General features: G+C 41.0%; 1 protein-coding gene across 1 annotated transcript; it reads left to right on the top strand.

Annotated features, from left to right (window-relative positions):
• The first annotated feature begins 1,297 nt into the window (after positions 1 to 1,297).
• LOC138620940 (UPF0524 protein C3orf70 homolog B) lies at positions 1,298 to 16,127 on the top strand. The gene is made up of 2 exons (XM_069698612.1): positions 1,298 to 1,809; positions 13,599 to 16,127. Exons 1-2 carry the CDS (start codon positions 1,626 to 1,628, stop codon positions 14,285 to 14,287), a joined length of 873 nt encoding a protein of 290 aa, XP_069554713.1. The 5' UTR covers positions 1,298 to 1,625; the 3' UTR covers positions 14,288 to 16,127.
• The last annotated feature ends 5,005 nt before the right edge of the window (positions 16,128 to 21,132 follow it).

The raw sequence follows: 21,132 nt of genomic DNA, 5'->3' as shown, positions 1-21,132 counted from the left end.
GTTTTAAAATCTTCAGTAGAAAGGGAATGAATTGAATGTCTGGATGGCCACAGACATGAAGGACCTTCTGGGGCGTTCACTGACACATTTAGTCATTCAGATCAGTCATTCAGTCTGAACATGCTCGTCTGGATAATCAGGACACTGCACAGGGCGGGAGACGCTGTTCATGATGGAGAGAAGGTTTGACAACATCCTCCTCTACAATCTATTGACTATATTATTGTTTCTAATATCTTCTCTCCCTTATGTTTGTGCACTGGGGTAGACAAAATACTAGAAACAACTTTCAGTATAATGCAAAGGTTGTAACAGCTGAAAGAAACACTTCTTTATTATCAGTGTCAAAAGAACTAAACATGACAGGATTTGCAACGATGTTGAACTGGGCGGAAGTAAATTGTACAGAAGTGTTGATTCACTTTATAGTGGAATATAATGAATACTGTGATACAACGATGTGAATATATTGCCTTGTTCTGTAATATGAGATTCTGCTTTTAAGCCTTGTTTTTTAAAATTACCAAAATTTTAGTTAACCATTCGTAGATAATACAATTTTGTACATTTATTATATATGCAATGTGATCTGATACCTTAATAAAGAGACGATATATAGTCATGTAGTGCTCTTTGTGATTTCTCCTGAACTGGTTGTTTGAAGCTAGTACACTTTGTAGAGCATTCATTATGTTTGATTTGTCATTCTGACCTTAATTCATATGATGACATCTCCTATCATTTATTTCATCAGGGAAATATTCTGGAGGAGAGTGGAAAAGCTGCTTTTATTGTGTTGTGCGTCTTGGGTTTATGTTTTCTGCTGACTCAGCTGCAGCAGTGACAGAAGAGAGCCGAGGGAGACACACAGCTCTAAATTGCTTTTATATAAATCAGTGGCTCATTCTCAAGTCCAGCATTGAGTAGATGTTACGGTTGCCACCTAGCGGTGAAGACTGGATTGTACACCGAAATGCTCCATTTTGTCTGCTACTACACTATTTCTGTGACCTTTTATTGCTCAATTGCAGGTTAATGCATGACCACATATATGTAAAAATGTATAAGGTAAAAGATGTTTAACTATGAAGCAGACATTCCTGAATTAAAGCCACTTTTCAAAGCAATACTTTCAGGTGAATTGGAGAATTGGAACAATTTCAGATTCAGACTTTGATCGTTTGAAGTTTTTAGAGGGACTGATGAAAGCCCGGGTGTCTGTTTGAAGTGCGCAGAGCAGCTGGCTTTGTGTTTGTGGACTCCTCCCGTTGTGTGATGAAGTTCAGATGCGCGCCGTTGTTCCGTACGCGCGTCACCAGGGCACAGAGGAGCTTCCCGACGCGAGAGGAGGATGGAGCAATGTGAGGATCACGATCGTGGGAGGCTTTGAATATGACATTACAAACTCGCTAATTGGCAATTTTCTACTTTCACCGGATATGTTGCCTCCCTTTGTATGAACACTAACAGCGCTCCTCTGGATTCAGAGATCCAGCACCGTGTTTCGCGTCTGTCTACCCAGTTGAAAAGCTTCCTGGGCTGCGTGGACCGTAAACCTCGGCTCGGTCCCTGACGCGTATGTTGTAGTTCGCTCAGATTAGGCTTCTGATCCAGGAAATGTTGGCATGGCCGCCTCGGGAGCACGTAAGTGTCCGAAGAATGAGAAGTTGGACGAGGCGCAGGCTTTGGCGAAGAGCTGCGCAGGGAGACCAGACTTCCTGCCTTGTGATGGACTCTCCATCTGCGCTACGCACAGCCACGGGAAGTGCTTCAAGCTGCACTGGTGCTGCCACTTGGGCTGGTGTCACTGTAAGTTTGTTTTTCATGGTTTTATAGCGATCTGTGTAATTTAAAAACAATCTCATTGGTAATGAAGGCAAATATATGTTGAATATAATTTTCATGTTGTGAATTTAGGAGCATTAGTTCAGTCTAAGACCACACTGTTACTGTATGTCAACTAAAAAGGGGAAACATGTTGCAGAAATGTCTAGATGTGGATAAATTTAAGTGATAAACAAAATATTAAATGTAACACGTTATGTAAAGGCCACCAAATTGGCACCTGAGACGGGCTGAGGGAACATTTTCTGCCCCAGGAGAAAGCGATTCTATTTTATGTTTCACAGAACTTCTAAATAGATTATAAAGTCTTACTGTATTTATTGAAATGATAAAAAACAACTTTATCTTATTTATGCTTGGTTGGAGTCAAACCTTCCAGCAGACGCCCATGTATGAATAGTTTATGCCGTCTAAAGAATGGAGGCCGAGCAATTCATAAACAGAGAAATCAGTTTTCAGATTATGATTTGAGTATTTACTACTATTCATCTGCTTTTATTTTTACTCGTTTTGTTGGCTGTGTCAAATTGATGACTTTGACATCACAAAGCTGAATCATCACTTTCATTTCTGTTTTGAAGGGTAAGTCTTGTGATAGTCTGCATCTTTCTCACCGCCCACAATTCCCATGAAAGGCCCAAACCAGCCAGGGATTGATGCTACTATGAGGAAATTGCTGTCCATGTAGCTGAAGCCTGATATAGCTTACTGTGCCACAGACCTCCACTGTTGTCCAAAAACTATTTAAAACTCATCTCTCCTTTAGTACATGAAACACTGGCACTGTATGCTGTACTCACTAGGGCAGAAAATGGGTATTAATCCACAGCTGAAAATAGTCCCGAACAAAATCCACTATTTACTCAATTTCTTTCAAGTGGAGCCTTTTTTTTTTTGTTGCATGTAAACACAACAATGTCTTTGTGACCCATTTTTAAAGATTTACATCTTCACTCAGGAGACCCTGGGAAGGGCTCAGGGCTGAGTGTTGCAGACAGGAAGGTAAAGTAGGAAAGCATTAGAGTAATACAGTTTTGGTTTAGTTTTTTCATGGTGTTTGTTGACAGTGAGAAAAAATGTTACACGACACCAGCTTCCTCCTTTAAAGTCGATTTTCAATGTCATGGTCACAATATCGTCACATGCTCACGCACCATCATGCACTCAGTCTAAATCAGCAGCTATTCTTCAGTTACAATGCCAATGTTTGTTGATATTAACTTAACTCTGTGGCCGAATAGTAATTTCGTTTATATTGGCTGTTAAATGGGCCTTGTTGGGAATAGAGTATCAGGCTGCAGCTCCACTCAAACACGGACAATTTTCTTTTCACTTTGAGATGTGACGGTGGCATTTCCAACATTAGTGTACCTCAGACCCTTTCTCTCTATTTGAACCTTTCTCGACCTGACACTTTGACACCACAGTAGAATTCCAATGGCTCTGCCTAAACCTGACAGGATGTCCGTCTCTTTGTGCTGGCCTAATTTATCCCCATCTCTGGCTAGCCCTGAAAATCCTCAGATCAGTGTAAAACACAATCACCATCCACTCTGCACCAGTCACTCAGGGCTTATAGTGTGCAACCGCACAAGTCACATTGTAATCTTTTCAGTGTAATCATTGGATTTAGATGCCCGCCTCCGTCCAGAATGAGCCAAGTGATTTGAAATATGAGATGTGGCAGAAAAACGATGAATTCTTTCCCGTGTTTATTACAAGCCACATACGGCGTTAGGGATTCCGTGCAAAGCCCTTTGAGAGTTACATCATCTGTAAACATTTAGACTTGCTCCTCCTTTCTGTTTTGAAATAATCACCAGTTGAAAATGTGCCTCAAAATGGACATGGAGCTCTTTGTACTCATCATTTCATTCAGGCTTGTTATGCTGTCGGAAGAAGAACCAGCCACCTCATAATAGAGCTTCTCACCTTCTCATCTCTTTCCACTGCAATTCACAGGTTCCCCTGGCAGGACAGTCATGCACCACAGTTAAAATAAACCAGTTTAGACTGCTGAATCAGGCAGAACCAGGGCACCCAATGAGAAAAGTAACCCAGCGTGTGTCTGCATGCAATGCCTCCCTGCTCGGCTCACACCCTTCGTGCTGGAGATGATGTTGGATTCAAAGAGCCAAATGTTGTAACGCCTTTATCTCATCATGTTTCCATTTTGAATGTTACAACTGCCGAGGGAGTATAAACTTGTTCTGAGGCTGGTAATTGTACATTCACCACAGGGAGCCTTGCTAGACTGCCTTTTTAATTACATTTTTTATCGATTCCCAGGAAAACAAATACAAAAGGTCAGTGTGTTGGAAGGCTTGGCTCAGCATTTAAATGCTCAAAACACAAATCTTTTCCATTATCTCACCTGTGGAGCAGTGTAGGAGTGATTACCTGTGACTTAATTCCTGCCTCTGCAAACTGAACAGCTACATAATGCCTTCTTTTTGGTTTTCAGCGCTCAAATGACTTTAAAATGATGCTGTTACTTTGACAGTCCTTCAATAGTTTCCACTGCCGTGAAGCATTGTTAAAACCTTTGGCAGAGAAAATGGGGGAGAAACTGGAATTGGTTGTAGGTGGAGGCAGTGTTCCCAGCTGGTGACAACATCAGTCCAAGCCTCTCATTAGCAGTAATTAGCTGTGTTTAGTGTCACCGCCAATATGTCATGTCTGATGAGAGCTTTTGCTCACAGCAGCACTGGAACCACCTGGTCTGAATGATTTTTCTCTCATTTTATCTTCTGCTAGCTGATTACAATTACCAAGCAGAGCAATGAATTACTCATTAAAAAGTCTTACAGAGTTTATAATGAGTCCTGAGCAGTCTTGTCAGTCTGCTTGTACTCTGTCAGCACTAATTTCAAACGTTAGAACTTGTACTTCTCATGTAGATACAAGACAGTGGGATCTTTGTCAGACTTCTTCAGCAGTCTCATCAGTCACACCATGCAGCTGTGGCTTGAAACCATTTCTAAAAGGGAAATATGGAGGTTTATTGGATATATAGCATTGCCCTATATTGATTGATTTGGTGGCCTGTTCAAGATTTACCGCTATGCTGAATCATAAAAAGCTTCACCTATTATTGAAGGATCGATACATTTTCAGCACAGGCCTGAGGGATGTTTTTGATTGACGTTTGGGAGCCACAACACTTCGATCCGTTTAACTGCTGGTTTGTTGCTGATGAAAGCAGAGCAGCATCAGCATGGATGTTCAGCAAGTTTGCTCCTCCGTTTTAATGGAAAGATTTGGAATTTCTCAAGTCTATGTTAATATGTCAACCCATTCCTTGTTTGCGTTACAATCTGCCATCACAGTGAAGAAACACTGTCCAAGAAAGAGAAGAGAAAAGACTAACTGGGAAATATATTTACTTGATTTGGCTAATATAGTGGGCTGAAGTTTAAACTTTAGAATGCATATTTACAGGATCAAAGGTCACTTTTCCCAAAAAGTTTTGAATGATTTCGTAATTTTTTTGAACTGTAGTAACTTAATATTTGCTTCCATTGCGGTAATGTCCTTCGAAATAGCAGACAACAACCTCAACTTTTATCCACTTTTTGTCATGTATGATGTGGAATCCAAAATGTTTGTCCGGATTATCTCTCAGATGGTTTGATGTCATGGTTATTCATTTTGCTAGCTTCCTCTGTTTTGCATTAACAATGACAAAAACTGCAAGCTTTTTCATCAACAACTCAATTTGACAAGTCACAGGCAGCACAGGTATAAAAATGTTAATGATGGCTGAATTCTGCTCAGGTGTTTCAGTGCAGAGCGTCATTCATGTTGAACCACTGTCTCTCTGTTGTGGCTTACTGGAACGCTTCCTTAGAACAGAGCCATTGTTAATGTTATTGGTAGCACCTGGGCTTTTCCCACAGTCTAAATGTCTGCCGTGAAATAGGCTTAGTTGGCTGATTGGTCGATAAAGCATCGATAAATCACTGCTGAAGAACAGAGAATGGCCTAATTGGGATCATTAGAGATTGTTGTAGAGATCCATTCACGGCCAGTATTGACAGAGGGATTAAGTGGCGAGTATATCTTTAAATGTACAAATATGTACAAGACTAACTTCAAGAAAATGACTACAAATCTCTCGTTGAAAAGACTCAAAGGAGAATTCCACAAATTCTATGTTAAAGTGTGTTTACAGGTTTTGATGAATAAAATTGTACACGTGAAAAAGAAATAGTTTGAAGCCTTTTGTGGCTCAGAAGGAGCCGAGTGAAGTCTGATAGATTCACTCCAGTGACATCAATGGCGGTTGAAGTTGTGGAGTTACGCTGGTATTATACTTTCTGCCTCCCCGAGTAAGTAAGAGTCCACATGATGTAAATGTATTCATCAGAGGGTGAACGCACGAGCTCTGTGTGGATATGCGTGTACACCAAGTTGTTGTGACGGCACCGACTAGTCCATGCAGCCACTATACTACAAGGGCACCAACCTGCTGGGAAACCATAATGGATGCCAAATTTGAGTGAAGAGGTCAGTCGCTACCTGCGTGTGAACAATTCATCTTTAAAACAAGCAGAAGGTACAACAATTTGTGGAATTTTTTTCCCCCCAAAGTTTGGGAATTCATCCTGAAATGTAGTCTTAGCAGAATTACTATGCGTCCGTGGTGTCTGCAGCCGTTGGTGTGTGCATCTGCCAGGGAGGGAATTAGTTGCCTGAGGAAGAAGTGAGAACCTCTGGAGCCTGCTGCTCATCGCTGCTCGTCGCTGCTCGTGGATACTTGAATAAGAAACTTAAATCTCCTGCTGCCTTCAAAATGGGGTCATGTTAACTTTGTTTACGAGAAGAGTCCAAATGAATGTCCCTCTCTCTCTCTTAATCTTCTGAAAGCTCAGAGTTCACAAGTTGTGATGTGTTTGCAAAAGTTTTTAGAGATGGCAGAGGCGGTGGAATTTAAAAAAAATATTTTTTTATATCATTGGATGATCAGTTCATATTTTGTCATTTTAGCCATATAAAGTTTTACTTCACAATTTAAATGATATGTCTGAGGAAAATGTTGTTGTTCCCAACGGCCTCATCTCCTCCCTCCGTCAGTATACCTTTCCATTTCCTTCATTATGTTACCCAGCCGCTAGCTTGCTAAATTGTTAGCCTCCGTGGCCTGCAGGCGGTGTCCATGCTGCTGTTGCCTAGCAACAGTGTTCTCATGACTTCATCACTGGGACATTAAGCATAGCGTGCACGCCGCCTTCCCATGTTGCAACCACGCGCTTGCAATTACCATTTGACCAAACTGTCTATTGAATTGCATTTTGGGTAATGGGAGGGTTCTGACGAGGAAGTGCAAAGTTTAAATCATTGGAGAACTCTTAAAGCTTTACTCTTTACTGTGCACAGAAAAAAAAACCCACATCAGACCAGCATTTTTCACTGATCACGGGGGTAAACAATGGACTTGTAAGTGGCTGCAAATCAGGAACAGCCTCTGGAGGCATGAAACAGGAAACAGGAAAGGAGTTTCACATGATGCTGGCTCAGACAGACTCCTCACTGAAACCTGAAGCTTATGTTATTGCCCCGACTGCAGCCCCTTTGTGGGACAGATTTAAACACAAAGACGAGCGGATGTGAGAGCGGGCCGTGTTCTGGCCGACTGGGTGCAGCAGCTGTAATGAAGAACGATAACAATGCGCTGAAATAATTGTTTTGTTCGCTGGGTTTTGCCAACAAGCTGATTTGAACTAGTATGTTGCATTTAGAGCACGTAAAGACTGCTGGCTTCAGCTCAGACATCCAACTGAGGGGGTTGTTAATGACTCAGTCTGGACTGAAGCTTTGATATAAGTCTTTGTTGGTCGTGTTCATTCAAATTGACGTGTTGAGCCTGTCGACAACGAACCAGCTACAGTCTGTAGGACGACAGAAGAGTTGATATCTGGACAGAGTAATGTTGAAGCTCAATGAAGAAGAGTGAGGGACTGACGGGCTGCATGCAGCATTTTCCAGAGTCTTTCTCCTGTGTTATAGCAGACTGTGCAGCCCTGGGCCAGCCACGGGCCCTGGAGAGAGCAGAGGAGGAATGCAAAATGGAGACGGGTGGTTGCAGAGGAGGACTCCACTTATTCTCTAGAGAGCAATCTGCACTTCCCAGATAGGAGCTGCTTGTTCTCCCACTTTCTTATTAACATCTGGAATTTCACTAGAAATATCTTTTATTACATTTTCTATCGACTTGTTCCAACATATTAATCAAACTAAATAAGAACGAAAATAATCTCAAGATGCCTTTTTTCTATTTAATATATTATCGATACCTTTTTGTATTTCTCTCGACAGAGTTAATTTCACAACTTAAAAAGTAGAGGATGGAGTCATATCCAATGCTTTATAATTGCAAATATCAATTGAATCCTCCAACACACAGAGGTTGTTTGTTTCAATCCTCAAATTAGATCCACAGGAGGTTTATTTTTTATTTTTTTGAATTAGCGCCACTGGTTAGGGTTAGGTGCAAAAACAACACTGTTAGGGTGAGGGAAGGATGATGGTTTGGATTAAAATGATCACTTACATTTGTGTTGTGCATTAAAGTTGTTACTTCCCTAAAGTTATGCAGCCTTCTCATCACGGCAACAGTTGACGCAGTTTTGAAAAATTGTAGCCAACAGACTCGTAGTTGGAAACAGGAAGCGAACAGCTGTTTTATCTACATCTGTCCATCCAACCAACCCGCCCACTCCTTCCAAAAAAAAACTCACTATAGACATCATTTGAACGGATTGTCTTTATTTATGACCACTAGAGCTAGTTTAACATTAAAACATAGCTGTGGGTTGTCATAAGCTGCTTCACAAAAGACCTATAGGGTCATTTTGGGGGAGTCTCACAAAAATCCTTCATTCAAAATCACAATTCTGTAGGGAGAAGCTGTTATTTCATTATTGCCTTATTTGAAACTGCTCGAGCGAATGCTGTCCTACATGCGCCAGAACGCCTTTCATCAGTCCTCAGGTGAACTTGTTGCTTTTAGAGGTATTTAATTGTATTGTGATGAAAGGTTTTTCAGTCGAGTCATTCTCCTCTCTAAGTGCAGCGTGTCCTGCGGCTGTTAAATGGAGGCTGCTGTCAGTAGAAAAAATTGTGTCTGTTTGTGCGAAGCTGATAAAAAAATCAAAAAAAATCTGACATTTACTGTTGATGCTGCTACAGATGGCTGATGTTTTTTGTATTCTGTCAGTCTTAATTTGTAGCAGGACGAGAAATATCTTTCAACGACGTGTGTTTGGCCAGTTATCTCGGGCAATGAGTCAAAACACCACAAAACAAAAGACCAATTAAATGTACCTCCATCATCAGCCAATGCTTTTTTATTTTGTCTTTTGACCGTCACTGTTAGAATAACACTGCAACTGTTTTCCTATAGAAGCAAATCCCACAAACAGACCAAACACAGCAAGGAATTGATCCTATTGACAAGTTTTGCCTGTGTAGGCACAGCCTGTTGTAGACCATTAGTCTGTTTTTCATTCCACTGTTTTCCAAAAACTTTAAAGACATCAATGAACTGCAACGGTACACTGGATGCCACAATCCTTCATTACAATGACCATGCACGCATTGTTGTATTTGGTCTTTTCATGGGATACACAGACAAAAAGAAAAGTGCTTGATATTTTTTGACATTATCCTTCAATGTAAAATGTCTTCCCAAAACATTAGTTTGCTAGAGCTCCTGCAGCGAATTTTTCCAATTGTCTTTTCCTTGTGAGGACATCTGTTCTTTGTTTAATGTGGTGCTAAAAATGCACACAAAGGGCAGTGGGGCAAGTGCAGAGGCCACCAAATGACTGGCACTGTCATGCAAGGGTACAACTCATCATCAATAAAGCTGCACCGATATAGTTCACTGGCTGTAAGCTGACGTTGCTTTCAGTTCTCAGTGATCAGCGTATCTATAGACACAAAATCACAAATCTACATTTGCTCATTGATCTAGCTTTGTTTATTCAGTTCATTTATGTATTTATGTTCCTCCAGACTGATACATAGCTGCAAGACTTTTGCAGCAACCAGCATTTTGACACAGGAACTTAAAATTAATAAAAAGGCACCAAGTACAGTTATCTCATGCGCAAGCACAAGTTGTGTTTAAATGTAATGACTCTCACCAAAGCCCCTGGTCTACATCCTAGCACCGACTTTATTTTCATTCAATATCCTAAATGGTGCACTGTATACATTTTTACTTGCGGTCTTCTTTTTCCCTGCCCTTGTTGCTTACAGCCCTAAAGTCCTATACACTGAAAGAAAAAAAAAAAAAAAAAATAAAAAATCTATAGGAAAGTGGATCTTTTACAGTAAGTTTACTGACATTTCCCTCAACTCTAAATCGGAAAATTCTATACATCTACACAGTTTACTCTCCGTTTCACTCGCTGCCACTTCTGTTCATCCCTAAGCTGAATGTCTCTAAAATTACAGCACGTCCTCTGTAGCATATACCAAAATCTCTTCTCTGAAAAAGTTAATAATCACAACTGTAACCACAACCATGTCTTTGGACAGTTAATAAAAAGTAACTGCATTTGGATGAGCTCAGGAGGCAAGTGGTGCATAGAGTATGACTCGATCTATGATACTACGCCCGCCCGCCTGCCCATAGCGGAAACCTGGCTGTCAATCAAACAGACACCCCCACAAACAATCCGCTTTTTCAGGCCTAATATCTAAATAATGACGGCTTTATCTTCAGATATACCACCATAAAATTTAGAAGGAGTGACTATAGAAAATGACACCAATTCTGACTTTGTATTTCCGATATCTCAAAATTAGCGTAGCAAAATATTCCTGCTGATCTGGTAAAGGTAGCGTTAAAAAAAAAAAAAATGCTCACAAACACTCCAGCTAAAACAATATAAAAGGGCTAAAACACCTGGGAAAAATCTGTACACATTTTTCTTTATATTAACACGGTACGTTGAGCTGTATTTGTTTTAATTACAACTTTTTTTTTAAGAGCGTATAGTATCAAAAGAGAGAAATGCATTTGCCTCCCACTAAGATCCTTTGTTCGTCTTATTGCCAGAGTACCGTAAGTGAGATAAATCGTACACGGTCTGTCCTCCAGGGCTCACAGAAACAGTGATATTTTTAACTAAGTGCAGACACCTTGTGAATTCATAGACATGCAGGCTGTGTTTTTCTCTGCAAGGCTACTAAAGACAACCAGTGTTGGTGTCGAGTTGGCTCCATATGTCTGTCTGTTGTGTTGCCTGAGTGTGCATCTGTCTGTCCCCCAGTATTGCTCTTGGTATTTGAAACTCCAGATGGATGAATGCAATTAGATGTTATATGCTAAAACTAAAATGTCAACACATTGCCTTCCAAAGCTTTAGCTCTCATTTGTTGCAGCTATCTTGTCTGCCTGAATGGGCTCGTCTCTGTCTGAACATGGACCATTGAGTTTGTCTCATTAAAACAGAGCGGCTTCTATTGCCTCCTATTTGTCTGCATCAACATTAGCTCCTGTGTTTTATGTTAACAATATTTACAAAAGTAGACTGACACAAAGCTTCAGTCACAACTTCTTTTCACCAGTTCACTGTCATTTAACAATGAAGAGGACAATAATTAAAGCTATTCTACGACAATGCAGACGATTTGTTGAACTAAAACTGCGAGTTCTCGCTAAAACAATACGTCTGTTCAGCATTAAACTCACTTTGTCCATTCAACAACACAAAAGAGCCACTCCCCTGCTTTGAAGTAGTTTTATGTATTTTAGTGTAACCTGGGAAAAGATTTTGATTGAATGGATCTCCCAGCCAGTGAAACAAAGACAAGGACACAGAGTGAGAGGAAGTGATGCGTAGGCCTGTCATCTTCTGTAGTTTCTCTCCCTCTCCTGGGAGCCAGTTAAACACACATCTGAGCTACGCTATTCAGGCGTAGCTCACAGTTTGAGGCAGCGGGCTGCAAACAATGAGTAACATTTGGGAGCAGTTCTTTTGCACCATCACCACCAGTACACGAGTTGCCAAAATGGGAGGCATCACTCCCATGCAACGTGTTGTGTATGCTCTATGGCCACTTTCCAGAACAAATTGATATCTTTTATCTCGTTGAGATTTCATGTGACACTATATATTACACCACTGGGATCCATTGTGTCCTAATGTAAATCAGCGCTACTTCAGACACACAAATCAGAGATCATGTACTTGGCTGACTGAAAACACATTTTTAAATATGTTTATATTTGTACTATTATTTTTGTTATTACAATGTTGCTCTGTTAGCCACCATGACCCAGGAGGTTTGTTGTTTGATGTCTCCAGGAGTCATAAAATGTACTTTGATGTATTACAGGAAGAGAACATTTTGATTGTATTGGTTGGGATGGGAATATCAATTGCAAATTTCAGCATAAATAGATTTACTGCTGCTGGAATTTTTCAACGTGGTGCCATGTTTTCCATTTTATTTATTCAAATCTATATTTTGTGTTTTGTTTTATATACTGTTAAATCTACAAACACACAAAACTTGCTAAACAGGGATCACTAGTTTGGAAACTAATGAGGAGCCCTGCATGTGATAAGGGGTAAAAACACAATAAACCCACAAAGCAATAAAGTAGGGCCAGTCAGGTACTGGAAAGGAGACTGTGGGAGTTGCCCACTAAATCTATAAAATGATAGAAAGACAAAAGAATTGGACTCAAAGAAACAAAGTTGGTAATTGCTGGGAAGGGGAACAAAATTTGGATTTGAGGCTAAAGGTGGCAACCTCCCACACTGTTGCAATAAAGAAAAAGAAAAATAACTTTACACGCACACACACAAAGCAAACCAGAGAGCCAACTGAAGGTGTTGACCCTCTGGAGACGCACACAAAACGACACTGCAACCCAACCTCTTTATATAACCTCCAACAGGCTGATTGCCATCAGGTGAGGCAGAACATCACAGGTGCAGCAAATGTCTCCTGATACGCACAGCTGAGTGCGATCTCAGGTTCCCTCTGATCAGAACACAATAGAACAGATTTGTTGGCACAACAGGAAAACAAATATGTATATATATTTATATATTTATATATAGATTGAAAGTTGAGACAGATTTCAAAGTTCCCAAGGACCAGAATCAAAGCTTAAGTCTTCTTCAAAACATTTGATCACCTTTTAAATTGATATGCTGAACATATTAGCAAACAGTGAATGGTAATGCTGCTCCATGTTGGCTGAAGACATTACTGAGATTCTTCTTTCTGTCTACCTGTTGAATACAATGAGTCTAATATTCTCTCTTCTTTTAAACCTGTGTTGGTTTTCATCAGCTCCTGTAAAAAAATATCTGGATCATTACCTGCTAGACACTCCACACCAGCTAGTCGCTAACCTTGTCGGTCTGTCGTTTGGTGCTTTGCAGGAAGTGCAGTTGGTTTTAAGAGATTTTAAGGGATTTTGTGTTGAAAGCAGCTAATGATGCACTGAGAGATGCAGGTGAGAGTAAACAGTGAAGTCTCAGGCCATACAACCAAAGCAATGAGCTGGAACATGCTACAACACTTTTTTAGAGCTAAGGGGAACTGCAGGTTCAAGTTATAATAAGTGACAAGATTTTGTGGGTTTTTGTAATTTTTGCAACCACTTTTAGGCAATGGATAAATTGTAAAAATAACAATATTGATAATAAAAGCCTTAAAATTAAATATATGATTGCTGTTTTTAATGAGTTCATGTTTTTCTGCATTTTGTCCACCTTTAGGCAAGTACGTGTACCAGCCCATGACCAATGTGTGCCAGCTGCCCAGCACAACCGTGCCGCCTGTTGGCTCAGAGTGCAGTAGCACCATCAACCTGTCCGTCTCTCTGGCTGAGCGCTTCCTGAAACTCGCCCCCTGCTTCCAGTCCCCCCCTCACCTGGAGTCGCCCAAGTACTGCGTCATCGCAGACCTGTTTGTGGATGACTACATTGTCAAACGCATCAACGGGAAGATGTGCTACGTGCAGCGCCCCCCGCCTCCCTTGCCAGAACCGCCTCGTCCTGCTACCCCTCCTCCGCCTGCTCCAGCCACACCTCAAATACCCCAAAAACCCAGTCAGCCTCTGCAACCAGTCAAGCCGACGGCGCCAACCCAACACACACCTGCACCTGTGCAGCCAGCCCAGCAGGTGTACAGTGAACACAAACACCCCTCCCCTGTGGATAAGGTAAAAGGACCCAAAATGGACCACTGCTCCTCTCCGTCCAGCTCCGAGGACTCCGGCATCAACGCACTGGGTCTGCACTACCTGGAGTCCTGTGAGGAGGAGAGCGAGGAGGACGACGATGACGAGTTGAGCACAGATGGAAACTCCAGCCCCGGCAGCCTCTGGGATCAGGACGACTGTTCTCTGCTCTCTCCCTCCAAGTCTATGATAGAGATCATCGAAAAGATCGAAACAACTGTGTAACCGGCAAGGCATCGACACGGACACCATCTGTGATAAAGATCTGCATAGCTGAATGGCATTATTGATAATAAAACTCGAGGATTCAATAGGAACCAATGGACCAATAGGAAACAAACTCCCCTCTAATGTGTCAGCAGGGCTTTGCCGGGTTGTTTTGAGTTGAATTTGTTTTCCTGCAGGTGGTCGAGGACTGTACGCCTACAATCTCACACAGCCTTAGTCCACATCCCCTGCACGAAGTGAAACTCTAGAACTTATTACAATAAAAGGAGGAAGCACAAGAATATTAAGCTACATACACAGAGGACCAAAAAGGCCTTCTCAACATGGTTATACGGTGAAACATCTAAAATACAAAACTAATCTAGAGTAGGTGCACTTCAGAGGAAAGTAAGAAAAAATGGCAGAGTTTTTGGTGAAACTTCTCTTTAGGTATATATTACTGGAGCTAAATTGTGTATGAACAAAGGTGGTATGAGTGTGTTTCATGATGATAGTTAGCAGTTAGTTATTTCTTAGTGTTCTCCAGTCGTCAATCTGTCAGATTTCAGCCTAATCCAGCATTCAAGTGGCAGATAAGCATGCCATTCCTGGTCAGTGGCTTCACCCACACATTAGTAATTCTGACACTTCAACATAATAACTACAAGCCCAGCTACCTCTCATGGGCCTTTAAAGCACATCAGCCTTTTAACCTGTTAGTTGCTCAGCTCGGAGCTGCTGGGATGCACCTGCTTTTATCACAATAACGAAAAGATTACTGGCCCACAGTTTGTCTGCACTTTAGTGACACCATCACGACAGTAGGAAGGTAGGTCAGTGTTTGACAATCAAGGATTACCACAGAAGCACATTCCTGCACTGAACCTGCCAGAGAGGACCAAGGATACCCTCATAACCCTTCCCAAACCATTTATCTGACATTAGCACATTATTCTTCAGACCACCTCGTTTCTGGTCAAGCTGAATAGAACTGCAGCGCTGTTCAGGGTTAGGTTAAATTGAGTGTTAAGCAAAACATGGCTTGTAGTGACCTCTATTAGCAGCCAAGAAATTAAACAGCAAGGACGTGTCTCTGGCTCAGCTACAGTGACAAAAGTAGGAGGGATGATGTCACACTAGAGAATAGTAAGACACGTAATGCAGAAGGAATATATCTAATTTATATATATATAAACCTATATAATAATAATAAACCTGCATTGTTATTTGCTTTTGGGGCTTTTGATAGTGAAATGTCTTTTTGTGGTGACTGACGAGATACTGGGAAAGACATTCAAGTTAGGCTAGACTAGTATGTCACAGTTATTTTGTGCTACGGGGCAGAAACTGTCACACCTTTTAAAAAGGAGATTACAGTATGAGATAGGATGCTGAATACGTATTGTGATGTTGTGATTGACATGATAGAACAGGAAACGAGACAGCCCCTTATTAGTCAGTTAGTAAAATGAAGCTGGGCTGGGTCTGTTTAATTTTATTTCAGTGTTATAGATTTATTTTCATGAGAATTATCAGTAAAGATCACTTAAAATGTTCACAAATATGTATTGCTGCAATGCTATAAGCACGAGATGTAAAAAAAAAAAAAAAAGTAATTTTGCATGACTGCATTCATTAGCAGAAATCCCTCAAGCCTAAATCCAATTTAACTAAGTTTTTGATTCAGTGTGTTCAAAAAGCAGATAAATTCTGTATCAGCTTTTGAAATAGTGTTTTTTATTCAGATACAGCCCTTGATATAACACTGAACACAGTCCCTCTTAATGCAGTTTAAAACATGCTTTATGTTCTTATTATTGTTATATTATTTTCATATGAATAAATCTTAATAAAACTCTATTGTGGCCAGTGTGGACATTTTCTGCAAAGAAAATATTAAAATATTTTTTTAAATGCACTCAAATGTCCTCTACATGACATAGAGATGACTAATACTCTCCAGAGATTGGGTGGAATAGCAGAGTAAAGTGAGAAGTACACTTGAATTGATTAATTTCTTCAGCTGTGGTTGTCTCCTCTGAGATGTCTTGAGGAATGTTCCTCTTTCTTGTTTCTCACACTCCCTCTTTTAAAACCTGTACTTAAAGTGCTTTGCACTGCACTGAAAACATAATAAAAATAAAAATAAAACCAAGGTGAGCAAGTTGCAGAGGAAGAGTTAAGACTGGACACAGTTTTAAAAAAAAAAAGGATCTGTGCCTCCGTTTTATATAAGATATAAAATTCTGGTTCGAGTCGTGTTCCTCCACCTCCGACACACAAGCTCCCTCCGACTGATCCTCACTGACGATAGAGGCAAAGCCCTGCTATGTCCTCTGGGCCTCATTCTATGACAGTCTTCTCCACACTTTGTCTAGCAGCCGACTTTATGAGAGACCATGCAAGTGTCTTTCTCACCTTGACTGCAAGCCGAGATTGATTTCTCCATGCTTCTCTTTTCTCCTTGCATTGTGTCTATCGATTCTTTGTACTCTGCTAGTGCAGAGAGAACCACGGCTGGCATGAAATGCTAATCAGTTTATATAAATGTACATTCACTTTCCTGCTCAGTGATGAGGAGGAGTGTGCAAGTGAATGCTGGAGAGCAACATGGAGTGGGAGATGAAGAGGAGAAAGAGAAAAAATGAGAGAAAATGTGTGGAGGAAGAGCAGTGACGGGCAGAGGAGAGGAAGCTCAATTAAAAATGATGATGATGCAAGCACATGTAAAGTCTTGGGACCTACTCCGCATGTGCATTTGAGCATGTGCGCGCGCCAGTTTGTGCAGACGCAGATAGTTGTGTGTAGTTCAACATTTTGAAATGATTTTTCTCAAACGCTACAGACAGATTTCATGAAGACATCACCGTTTCTGTTAATCCCTCGCAGCAAAGTCATTCAATTGGCAGGCACCTTGAGCAGTGAGAGCACACAACCACACACAGGAAGATACACACCAAATCAAAAAATGCCCTTGTTCAAGGACTGCTTCACATGCAGGGTTGGCACAGCTGGAGTCACACAAGCTGTAGAGATGTTGTCAGTTCCACTTTTTACATTTTTGATGTGCGCACAAACACGTTACCTTCCTGAGGAGGTTTCCTTTTAATTTCAAACAATTGCCTTTTCTCTCCAGGGTGGAAGACAAGACAAACAGAACACAAATACTCAGAGGAGACATTAAGTTACAAAATGAAAACATGGGGAACCAGCAAGGCCTCACTTGAGCAGGAAGAGAAAGATTAGAAGGATTCAAATACATTTCCTTACAGGGAACAGCAAAGAAACCCTCCAAAATGTTAAAACAGTTCTCTTCATGTGTGACTGCATGTTTGCAGGACTGGGATCATTTTCATTCACAGCCTTATCTCTCAAATACATGTGTTTTTATAATCTCTTATTAGAACATATCTACTTCTAGGTCTTCAGAGACCCTTAGCCTGGTTAGTATTTCTGTCTCAAGGAGAAACCCCCATTGCACTTGGGTGTAAAAACACTGATTACAACATCTACATAATTTCCATCAATTATCTATACCTGCTTTATCCTGAACAGGGTCACGGGGGGCGGAGCCTATCACAGCTTACTTTGGATGAAGGAATACCACCTGGACAGGTTGCCACTCCATCACAAGGCCAACACATAGAGACAGACAGAAACAAAGACCATTCATGCTCTCATTCAAGCCTACGGGCAATTTTCTTTCAGAATCATCAGCCTGACATGCAAGCCAGAGTACCCGGAGAGAACCCACGCAGGCACAGGAGAGCATGCAACTCCACACAGAAATTGGAGGTGAATCCAGAACCTTCTTGCTGCGATGTGGCAGTGCTCACCACTGCACCACCACAGCACCAAAAATAACTTTTACAAGTCAGAGATTTGTTCTCAGAAAGGCATAAAAGATGTGGTCTCTAAAGATGGCTGATATGTAGTAAAAATGGAAAAGAGCAATGCATGCAAGGGAGAAACCCAACTGACCTACAATAGGTCAGTGGCCTGAGGCAGGTCATGCTGAATAGTCGAGCTTTGTTTCAAGTGGCAGAGCTATATTGTAGGCTATAAGAAACAGTCTGGAGTTTGAATATAACACAGTACAGTGTAAATGACGAGCTGGAACAAGCTGGTAAAGAATATTCATGTACACAGTATGTCACACTGTCCGACAGAGTTGAACAAGATGCCTTAAAAAACTTTAAAATACTTGTGGGAAAAATTATGGGCAAAAGCTGGATGTTAAGGAATTAATATCATTTATAATTTGACAGTTCACATCATAGAAATCCATATCTGCTCCCAACAGGGAACCAGCAGCATATAGCAGGCGTATACCTTCCTCCTACAGCCAAGAAGAAGCTGTACTTCCACAGCAGCACTCAGTTCATTTCAAAACGGTCATTTAAGTTGAATTTACAGCACACTGTCCTCGTGATTGGCCTGATGGAAGGTGCAGGTGACGGGGAAGCCTCCAGCAGTCTGCTGATAAACAATCAGACACATGGCTTTGCCTTGGCAGTACTCAGTGGGTGATGAGTTTCTGATAAGCTCTATAAACATGAGAGTGTCACCTGGAGTGCAGCGCTGGGCTCCCTGCCTGTAAAATATTCATTACTTTTTTCGTCAGTGTCTGCCCTCGTCTTTGAAATGGATTTCGAGCACTTTTTCCTTTTAGACACAGAGCTTGACTTTCTCCCTGCTAACTGCAGACAGCACCTTTAAGCTTTATAGTGTCGATAGACAGAGCTGTTTTTAAAAGTACTCCCTTTTTGTTGCTCACAGCTAGTTGGTGATTCATCCTTTCATTACCCCTGGTGAAAAACTGGTGTTGGTTTTTTTTTCTGATGGCAGAATGACTCAGTAGTATGTTCAGGTGATAGTTGTCTTTGTTGCGGTTTATTGCGTTCACTGATCATTCTGTGGTTGGATGAAACACTGGATAAAATGTGCAACACATTCAGTATAGGACTTTCCCTTCACTGTTAAGTGAAATTGCAACCATCATTCACAATAATGAATGAATCAAAGTAGTTTACATTTACATCATACTTCTGGTTGAAAGAGATCTATTGTCCTCTTAATATTCTGCAGTTTTAAGGTATTTAATAGCAGCCATTAAATGAGTAGTTGTGTCTTTTATTGTGCACTGAAGGGAACTCTGAATCCATCCTAATCACATCACAGAGTTAGAGGATGTCGGGAAGCCTCCGTTGGCTTTCAAACTTGAAAGCCAGTGAAGTGAATTTGTGCGTCTTTTCTCCCATGAGTTGTATTTTATTTTACAAACAGGACAAATGGCACATTAAGTACAGTTATCACAGATAGAGAGCTGCATCCACTTTCTAAGGTTTGTGTGAAAACAGGATCAATGATGTAGTTCTCTCTTGTCTGAATCTTTTTTGGAGCTGCCAAATAGACGACATGATTTATTTGGAAAGGAATGAGTCATGGAAATTGAGTTTGATGTCAATAGGGAAAGGTTGTTGTGCTGCCATTTTAGATACTGAGCATTTTATCAGAATATTAAATGAAAGAGTGCAATTTGTTTTTTTTTTCCATGCTAAAACCACTTGAGGAATTCATCAAAATCAGATAGCCTGAGTATCCAGTGGGGTTTATGATCACTCAAACTCTGATGACAACACACAGTAACACTTAACTCATGCTAAAGGAGGTATGGCCACATGATGGACAATGATGGAATTACAGACAAGTTTCAGATGTGACATAAAGACACTGTAACATCATAAAACTCTTATTTCCTATCTGTCTGAGTCAGTCTATGACTGATTACTATCACAGTCTATTTTCACACGATTGATGTCACTACGGTTCTCTCTTGCAACACTTTGGACAGATGTGGCTCTCATCTGGGAGAGTATTTTATAATACTGACTCTCAAAAATTGCATTGTTCTCCTCTGTTTAATACTTTCTAAAGGATTGGCCAAAATAGTGGGACAGAAATAGGCCAACGCTGGGTCTAGATCGCTTCTAGCAGATATGACTGAAAAAAAAAGAAGGAAGATAAGCTTTCTAAAGCTAAATGCCCGCTGCCTGTCAAGCGTAAAAAACATGGGTTTCGGGGGAATTATTGCATTATGAGGTTTTAACCATAATGGCACCCGAGGACAAGCTTTGTGGATCCATTAATGTGTGTGGAGATCTTGAAGGAAAATGTGGTCTTCAAAAACACATCATCCTTCAACTGAAGTAGAAAAAGCAACAATAAAAGTTATAATGTTTGTATTGTCCTCAGACAGTCTCTGAAATACCACTGACTTTATTTTTTCACCTAACCATACACAATAACTGGTTGTTTCACAGGTGATTGCCGCTATTACCAGTGTCCTTCAATCACAGCTCTGTGTGGCTATTCTTGGCTTTCTTTGCTCTGGATAGCTAAGTTACAGCACACCCACATCAACCTTTTGAATTGCATCTAAATAGAGGACAATACACCTACACCACACAGTAAGAGGGGTGAAGAGAAATAAAGGTTGCTTATATTCCAGCCTTGAATCCTGCTCTCAGTAAGACATGTTAATACACACACACACACACACACACACACACACACACACACACACACACACACACACACACACACACACACACACACACACACACACACACACACACACACACACACACACACACACACACAAGGATGTCCTCAAATAAGAGCTGCTGCTCAACTAAATGCTGTCAGTGACAATGGACAAGCAGGAGCTCCAAACGATGAAACATTTAATAATGTCGACCAAAGCCAGGTGCACGACACCAGCAGCTCAGCAGCAACAGAGAAAGACTGGCTAATTTGTGTTTGAAAAGAGGCCCGGCAGTATGTGTGTGTGTGTGCGCCAG

The sequence above is a fragment of the Brachyistius frenatus genome, unplaced genomic scaffold (assembly GCF_029030835.1).
Source record: "Brachyistius frenatus isolate BFR_SWC_R1_liver_20210118 unplaced genomic scaffold, ASM2903083v1 Contig_27, whole genome shotgun sequence".
In the NCBI taxonomy this organism is placed as follows: Eukaryota; Metazoa; Chordata; class Actinopteri; family Embiotocidae; genus Brachyistius; species Brachyistius frenatus.
The sequence above is the reverse complement of the archived record's forward strand: the minus strand, read 5'-3'. Positions and strand labels throughout refer to the sequence as shown.

Excerpts from the sequence above, each read along its gene's own strand:
- LOC138620940 (XM_069698612.1), top strand. The coding sequence starts at position 1,626 with ATGGCCGCCTCGGGAGCACGTAAGTGTCCGAAGAATGAGAAGTTGGAC. Across the intron at positions 1,810-13,598 it reads CCACTTGGGCTGGTGTCACT|GCAAGTACGTGTACCAGCCC; the intron begins GTAAGTTTGTTT and ends GTCCACCTTTAG.